This window comes from Punica granatum, chromosome 3 (genome assembly GCF_007655135.1).
Source record: "Punica granatum isolate Tunisia-2019 chromosome 3, ASM765513v2, whole genome shotgun sequence".
NCBI classification, from domain to species: Eukaryota; Viridiplantae; Streptophyta; class Magnoliopsida; order Myrtales; family Lythraceae; genus Punica; species Punica granatum.
This window is the reverse complement of record NC_045129.1, coordinates 25,617,685-25,626,355: the sequence shown is the minus strand read 5'-3', so window position 1 is coordinate 25,626,355 and position 8,671 is coordinate 25,617,685. Positions and strand designations below refer to the sequence as shown.

At 39.0% G+C, this 8,671-nt stretch overlaps 1 protein-coding gene across 1 annotated transcript; it reads right to left on the bottom strand.

Annotated features, from left to right (window-relative positions):
• Positions 1 to 331: 331 nt before the first annotated feature.
• On the bottom strand, positions 332 to 7,651 carry LOC116199649 (microtubule-associated protein 70-2). The gene is made up of 11 exons (XM_031530104.1): positions 7,078 to 7,651; positions 6,896 to 6,981; positions 5,728 to 5,793; positions 5,474 to 5,644; positions 5,186 to 5,356; positions 4,909 to 5,064; positions 4,622 to 4,768; positions 4,430 to 4,501; positions 3,812 to 4,345; positions 3,545 to 3,732; positions 332 to 1,000 (listed from the first exon to the last, which is right to left on the bottom strand). Exons 1-11 carry the CDS (start codon positions 7,286 to 7,288, stop codon positions 961 to 963), a joined length of 1,842 nt encoding a protein of 613 aa, XP_031385964.1. The 5' UTR covers positions 7,289 to 7,651; the 3' UTR covers positions 332 to 960.
• Between the last annotated feature and the right edge of the window lie 1,020 nt (positions 7,652 to 8,671).

Below are 8,671 nucleotides of genomic sequence, written 5' to 3'. Positions count from 1 at the left end.
AAAACGCCATTTTCTTGAAGTGCATCTCAATGCGGAGCTTTTTGTGTAACCACTCGTCCCTTCTCTGTAGCTCCAAAAAGATCATTACTCTTCATTGCAGACCCAAATTTTACTGCTAATGTGAAATCATCCTCAAGGAAATCGACGCAAGTAATTCAAAGATCACAAACGCGGATCTTACCGACATCAAAAGATCCAATAGGCTTGCTTAACTTCAGGCCTACTACAATCCCAAAATCGAAGAGTTCAGTAATTGATCTTGCATTGGCCTTGATAAACTGAACTCAAAACTGCGATCGGAAGAATGAGGCATTGGGAAGTCAGGCGTATGGACTAGTAAGACACCCATGAGAGCTATAGATAGAAAATAAACACCACAAACTGTTAAGAAGCATCATCATCTGATCTGATTACATGAATATTGACAAATAAAAATCGTAAGGACCCCACGATATCACAGTGGCTGCAGAAATTACACATACAAACTGCCCAAAAGTGAGAAACTTAGATCAAGAAGAGAAAGACCCCCAGCCAAATGAAAACCCAATAAGCTACTAGCTATACAACAACGCAACCACTGTCCCACTCGGAAAGCTGATACAGTAAAAAAGAAAGAAGAAAATGGTTAGCCCGACGTCAGTGCCTTCTTCTTTCGCTTTTCCTCCTTGATCTCTAAGCAGGTGGCGGATCAGAATTTAACAAGCCTAAGGCAGAAGAAGGACCACATTTACTGATATCTTTGTTTTGTTCTGTTTTAACTGACTTCCCCAGCAACTCTATGAAGACAACGGCATTAAGAAGGCCATTTTTTAAGATTACAAATCTTGTTTATAAGCAACCGTGGGATAGGTTGAGTCATTTCAACACAAAAGAGAGGACAAGATTCTCGGGGACTCACAACCATGGCCTATGCAAGATCTGATCCTTCAAGAGCTCTAGTATGCAATTGAGGGTTTCTGGTCATTGGGTGCTCCGTGTTAACCCAGCTCGAGCAACATTTCTGCAAAAAGGAGGAGGTGATATGGTAACTATCCTAAAATTTACAAATGAAATTAGTTGCATTGTCAAAACTGAATAAAGCAACTTGTTTCCTTCCGACACTTAAAAGACTACTCGAACAGTCCAAAACTCAGCTTTGGAAAAGCTACAGGCAGAACTTGCAGAAGAAAATGACCTCAATACCAAATCAGTCTTCCTCAAGTGGCTTTTTCACTTGTCCAAAAGTATATCATACAATCATATAGCAAAATAGAGAGAGAGAGAGAGAGAGACTTTTCATTTACCATGCAGTAATTAGTCATTGAAGAATATTTCTTTCTTATCTCAGACAGTTGAGTCAATAATAAGGATACTTACAGGCTCAATGGACTCCTTCACAGAAGTTCAATTCTTATCCTCCATATATTTCACATACAAAATCTAACAAGTGTAACTTTCATACCGAACAGTCTAAATTGTATAATTCCATTTAAATACCATTTAACTCCACTACATAATATCAGATAACAGTATTCTGTGAAAATTTGCAAAGATATAGAGAGCCCTTGACCCAAAACAGCAAAATACAACGTCTAGCATGAAAAGTCTTAGAAAGAGCTACAGTGGTATTTGTCAACGCTAAAAGTCACAAATTCAACACTCTGATGAAAGATAGGTATTTACCTCAAAATCTCCAGTTAATTTATTTTCTTTTTCTTTTTTAATCCAGAGACAATTCCAGTCAATTGTCAAGTATGACTTACGAATTGCTGGTTTTTAACACAAACAAATCCTTTCTATGAGAAATCTGATATTGGATTGAAATATATCAAATTAAGGTGCAAGAAAAGGTAAACACATTAACTGAAAAATGAACAGAAGTAAAAATATAACATTATCTAGTATGTATCAAATAGGTAAAAAAGGTATGTCAGGGATTGCGGGTATTTAGTCATCCATCACAGAGCAATCTATTTACAACTTAGGTTGGATTACCCTAAATATGCAACTCAATAACATAGTTTCAGATCACTTTGATTACTAAATTGTGAACACCCGACTCAAAGAATTATAAATGGATTCATCACAGAATCAGCAAAAAATACAGTTCTTGTACTCATTGTAAATCACATTTCTTTCCATTCAAGTAGCTAGACATCCATTTAGCATATATTCTCTAAAACTAAGAGTCACATGGGAAGATCTACCAAATAATATAACATGAAACAGAATTGACAAAGTACTGTTGGTGATTTGACGTCAACCTTCATATCAGTTACAGACACAAAAGTAGCAATTGAGAGAATTGCATGAACCGCATTTCCCCAATTAGAAGAAGAAGGGCAGAAGCCATGCTTATGTAAAGCCCAATAGCACTAAAGCTTATAGCAAAAAACCATCTAAATGCAACTCAGATTCCAAGAAACAGTCTTAAACCTCAATTTTTATAGTATATCAACCTCAATGTCAATGCAAAATAAACCTCAAGTGGCTACTAAATAAGAGTCATTTGGGAAGATCTACTAAATAATATAACATGACACGGAATTGACAAAGTACTGTTGGTGATTTGACGTCAACCTTCATATCAGTTACAGACACAAAAGTAGCAATTGAGAGAATTGCATGAACCGCATTTCCCCAATTAGAAGAAGCAGGGCAGAAGCCATGCTTATGTAAAGCCCAATAGCACTAAAGCTTAGCTGAAAAGCCATCTAAATGCAACTCAGATTAAAAGAAACAGTCTTAAACCTCAATTTTTATAGTACATCAACCTCAATGTCAATGCAAAATAAACCTCAAGTGGCTAGGCAACAAGATTTTTCTATGTATTCAATAACCCCCAACATCAGAATAGTGGAGCTCATAACATGTCCAATGGACATTGACAAAACTTTATATAAACCCTAAATTATATTGGATTGGGCTAGGGTACCAAAGCTCTTCAAGAGCATAAAGCATATCTTTAAGATGAAAATAACAAATTGAACATATTTCACATAGTTCACCAACAACACAACTTTTTAACATCATTTTTCTTCATGGGCCTAGCAGGGGAAGGGTGACTCACAAAGTCCCGCTGGTGAGACTCGCACCCAGAAACCTCTTAGTTCCATAGAAAGGGTTAGTGTTGCCATGATTTTGGGTATATAGCACGTGCTTTACGTAATGCCAATTCACGTATAAACCAAGTGACCATAAAACTGTTTGGTGTATATGGCAAATGGATTAGTTAAGGAGGAGGATTGGTTTTGGTAACAATTCTTGCCAAATGAAGGAATTAGCTCCACATATATATTCAGGAACACACATGAATATTGTCCATGTTTTATTCAGATAGGAACAAAGGCTCGAGTCTTTGACTTCATCAAATATCTGAGAAGCCCTTATTTCACATAGCAACACCTTACAGGCTATTGATTAGAAGATTCATGAAAACCAGCATGTTGCACGTAGCATAAGAATAAAAAATTAATTAAAAAGAGAAGATTGATGCGGTCAACAAATAATGATAACATAAGGTAGACGAACAATAGGCAGCCTAGATGAACCAAAGTAAGATTACCTTCCACTTAGCAGCTGAGAATTGCTGATAGAAGTTTTTGAGCTACTAAATCGTTTGGATCTACTATCATGTTCCTTCTCCACACGCATTGCTGCAACCTCCTTCTCCATTGCAGCTACTTCTCTTCTCATCTTCTTAGCTTCGACTTCCATCGCCTTAGTTAGAGTATCTACTTTTTTAGCAAGCATCTGTAGAATTGTAAATTGTGGCTGAATTAAATTCAAAGTAAACCAAAAAGCATCTCATCACAAGAAGACAAATACTAACCTCGATTGCATCATCCTTGTCTTTAAGACTCTGATCCTTTTCATGGCCAGCTTTCCTTAAAGCAACAACTTCTTTTTGTAGTATATCATATAAAACCCCAGGAACAGTATCTTCAGTTTCCGTTGGAGTGAATTCATTTGGTTTATCATCAGAATTTCCTTTTGAGAAGTTACTATCCTCCTGCTCCTTGGTTGCATCACAGGATTGGTTAGGGGAATAGTTTGAGCCAGTTCCATTTGGAAGAATCTTACCCCTGTCTAGAGACCTTGTGCCCCCATCAAATGATCTCGATGTTCCTTTAGCATGTTTTAACACTGTACTAGTTCCAGAGGAGAAAGATTTTGACTGAGATGCAGATGTTTTCCTGGATAAAAGTCCACTAGCTGTAAGTCTAGAGATGTTATCAGCTCCACCTAGGGACTGACGACGAGAAGGGCCATTGCTCATGCTTCTTTCCAATGTGTTGCGGTTATTGCTGCCTGAATTTCCTCTAACAGTCTCTTCTATTACCTTGAGCCTCATGTGATATCTTTCCTGAAGATGTAAAGGTAGAGTTATAGGACTGGCAAAGTGTGCAAAACTGTTAAAGACAAATGAGAGAAGCAAATTGAGGATTGCCTTTAACATAGCTTCAGATCTCGCAGCTCTCTCAGCTATAGCGAGTTTGTCTCTAAACTGCTGCATTTCTCCCTGCAACAGATTTTCATTATGCAAATTTTGACTAAGAAACGCCCAAGGTATTGGGCTTCCCATAATCAAATAAGGCATAAAAAAGATTGATAAAATCAAGTACGAATATTCAACCAATACCTGCAAGAATCTTCGCTCCTCAAGCCACTGTTTCACAGGCATTACTTTGTCATTAGAATCTTTCCATTCATTTGCCACAACAGTAGCCACTCTATTTGCAGTGACCTTTGCTCGAGCCAACTCTCTATCAAGTGTCTTTCTTTCCTCCTAAGAAAGGGATAGAAAAGAAAAATGAGATAACCAATCATCTTATAAATCTAATGCCTGGGTGGTCCACCAGACAAAATCCGAATAACCAAAAAGACCTAGGTTCAAGCTTGGGCCTGCAACTATAGTTGGGACAATACATTCATTTCTTGAACTTTCCGCTGATAATCCCGCACAGCATTTGCAGCAGCACCACCAGCAAGAACAGCCTCTTCAAGTTCTCGTACTGTCTGCGTGAGCTTCTCAACCTCAGCAACTTTCTGCCTGTGCAACTTATCCAAGATTTTGTTTTCTTCCTGGTTCAGGAAAGAAAAATAACTTTCAGACATAGTTTCACATATTAGTTGAAACATTAGAATTTAGCTTCTCATACTTGGAAAGGCTTCATAAAGCCAACAGCTTAAGTATGCTTATTACCTGGCAAATCTCAATCTGCTTCATCAATTCTTGATTCTTATTTTGGAGATCATCTACCATAGACGCCTTGGCTAATGCAACCTGAACAGTCCTCTCAGCCTCTAGTAGAGCTGCTTCCTTGGATTTTGTTAGTCGATCTAACGCTTTATTATCATCTTGAAGCTTAGCAATCTGCAAAAGGTAAGGGCAAGTGGTTTTCAAGTTTCAGCAGACAGCATTGACTTTTCCAAGTGAAGCCTTTATTTATTTTTGAATGATAAGATTATATCGACATGGCAGAGCAATCACCTCCTGCTTTGCAAGCTTGAGTTCAGCCTCTAGCGGAGCGAGAATGGCTTCAATTGGAGGCATGTCATCATCCTTCTGTGCAGCATGAACCCTTCGAAGAGTGGCTTCAGCAGCAAATTGAGCTGCCATCGAGGCCTTCTTCTCATCATTGATTTTTTTTATTTCAAGATTCTGCCAGAAAGAAATTAATTTGAATGTGAGCATATCATACTGAAAAGAAACAGCCAGAAGTTCAGAACTGCTTTTCTACGTACTTTGCTTTCCAGAAGCTTCTCTGTCAACTTGAGCTTTTCTTCCATCCTTGACAGTTCTTCTGTGTGCTACACAATATAAAACAGAAAGGGCACTCAGCCTTCAGGTTACGAGCTCCAGATGAGAATTGCGAGGGAAGTACTAATAGCACACGAGTAACATAAAGCATTGCACAGAAGCAGCAGATAAAGTCTGGGATTATGCAATCCCAAGATCATTCGACTCTAAGAGCAACCGTGCACTCCAAAAATAATCTTCACGAATGAATATGTTCATCAAACTCTATATACAACATGATACGGAGGCGAAAGAAATGCTATGAAATCAGGTAAATCTGACTGACCTATTTTCTCATTGAACGAAGGGGGCAGAATAAATCAGATCAATTTTTTGAACAAAAGTACTATGTGTGTGAAATCTTCAATATTTTGAGGAAATATTAAATGAAACCTCCAAACCAAGAGAATGGACTTCTGATAGCTCTGAATTTGAAAGTTTAGATTATCAAATCAAATAGAAAAACATTGGCATCCTAAATGTGGATATGTGCTGGAGCCCAAGAGTGCAAAACATAAATGGAATAATATGAACACATAACGTGGTCATTTCTTGCCTTAATCTGCAGAAAGAACACTTCACGCTAAACATTCATCGACAGTCAAAGCAAAACTAATTAGTAAGTATGACCTTGGAGAGCCCTCCTCAAGCCGACCCCAAGTCAGATTGTGTTAGTACGAGTTTAGCGAACCTTTTAGAGAAAAACCAATAATGCTGGGAGTAAATCACTTTAAAACCACATAAGCAAGATCCTGTGAGAGCATCAACTGCATGAGAAATCACCAATGTCAAACGACGGAGTCACTCGCAGACATCACCAAACCACGTAAGCAATGTCACACATAAGCCCCATAATATCGGGGTCAGCCCTATCATTGTGGTTCGGAGCCAACCCAGCTCCAATGGCAATGGTTCGATTCGTGGCATTAGCAACAACCGCACTCGGAAATCAACATAGTGTCAACAATAATCCGCAATCAAATCCGGACGCATTATTCACGGCAACTATGTAAACGAAAGAAGATTATTGAACACGCCAGCGGGTCCGAGACGAGTATGAAGCATCTCAAATGTTTCCAAAAGGATGCAGTTTGGAGGAGTGGAGAGCATCACCTCTTCAACCGCCTTCTCCTTAAGCCGCTCGGACAACTTCAAGGCCTTGATCTCCGCCTGCGCCTCCCCCAGCTCCCTGTCCTTATCTGCAACCAAATCAAACAACAGTCAAAACCCAGTAAAACGCAGAATCCGGCGCCGAATCCACGCGAGAAACCCCCGGATCGAGCCCGCATTCGCACCTCTGACTTCATTCTCGAGCCGATTGAGCTCGACCTTGACGGGATCCGAGCCATGAAGCAGCGTGATGAACTCATTGTCGGCGTCGAAGCTGGGCCGGACCGAGGCCCTCCGCCGGGATGAGCTCCTGCCCTCCTTGAAGGAGGCCGAGACAGTTAGCGGCGGGGTCGCCTCCGAGAAGCCGCCACCGCCGTCGCCGGGGAACTCCGCCATGGGCCGATCTGGTGAATGCGGTGTCCCGAACTGTAGTCCCCCTGCTCCCAGCTCACATCCAAAGGATCAGACCGCCGTGGGGATGCTGAGCTGAGAAAGAGAGAGAGTAGATCTGAGCTGAAAATGCTTTGCAGAGAGAGAGAAAGAGAGAGAGAGAGGGTGAGAGGGTGAAGGGGGGAGTGAGTGATGAAGGGGTTTCTGTTTCTCTCTCTAGAACGTGGATTTAAATCTGGTGCTTGAGTGACAGACAGGAGCAGGGCAGGGCAGGGCAGAGCAAGGCGATATCTCTGCTCTCTCTCTCTCTTCTCTGTCTGTGTCTTTCTCTCTCTATCTCTGAACAGTAGAGTGAGGGCATAGTGCTTGCTTGCAGTGACTGGAGAGAGAAACAAGCACTAGAGAGAGAAAGAGAGAGAGAGGAGAGAGAGTGTATAACAACTACAGAAGAAGGGATTAATTATTGTTAATGCTGATTATTAATGTGGGGATTTGATTAAGAAAGTGGGAGAGATTAGGATTAGCAGAGGATTGACTGTAGTAGTGTGAGTAATTGACTGTCAGTGTTTAGTTTTAGTGAGCTCTTCTCTCTCTCTCTCTCTCTCTCTCCTCTCACTGTTTGATTAGAGTTTTAAAAATGTCTTTGTTTTAGCGGAGGTTGCTTTTTTCCCCCTTTTCTTTGGGATTTTTCTTTTGTTTCTTGTTGACGGATGCGCGGGCTCGGATGATAAATTGCACAGGGGTGTGCAGTGTACGCCCAGTTGAAATAGAGTTAGCGTTATCAAAATCGAATCCGATGATGAAAATAATACCATAAGTAGGGTACATACACGAAACTCAAATAATTAAGGGTAATTAATAAAAGAATAATATTTACTCAAGCCTTTGTCTCACCTCTATTACTCTACAAAGGTCAAAACTTAAGTTGTAAAGACAAAACAAAGTTATAATGCAAGTGGTCAGATATTGTATAGAAGGTCCTTGGTTTGAGTCCCAATCCACCGCCATTAATCATCTATTATCAATCAATTATAATATACTAGTTTTATAATTTTATTATAAAAGTTAAAATATGATAACAATAATTGGTATGAATTTATAATATATAATAAATGTTATTATAAGTTTATTTTTTGTATTGTAAAAAATTTCATGCGGTAAATTCAGACTGGTAATAGAAGAAGACATATCAAAACTTCTAAAATAAGAAATTCATGTAATATATACATTATTGCAATTATCAATGTCATTTCCAAAAAAAATATTTCAAAATTTGAATGCTTCAATTTTTAGTTTATATTAACATGTAAAAAAATTAATTTTCATATTGTATAAATTTTAATGCGGTAAATTTAGGCTTGTAATAGAAGAATATATATCAACTATATA

What these genes read in the sequence shown, in the direction of transcription:
- LOC116199649 (XM_031530104.1), bottom strand. Translation starts at nt 7,288, where the DNA reads ATGGCGGAGTTCCCCGGCGACGGCGGTGGCGGCTTCTCGGAGGCGACC. An exon ending in AGAAGCTTCTGGAAAGCAAA is followed by an intron (nt 5,645 to 5,727) that starts GTACGTAGAAAA and finishes TCTTTCTGGCAG; the next exon opens with AATCTTGAAATAAAAAAAAT. An exon ending in TCTCAGCTGCTAAGTGGAAG is followed by an intron (nt 1,001 to 3,544) that starts GTAATCTTACTT and finishes TCCTTTTTGCAG; the next exon opens with AAATGTTGCTCGAGCTGGGT.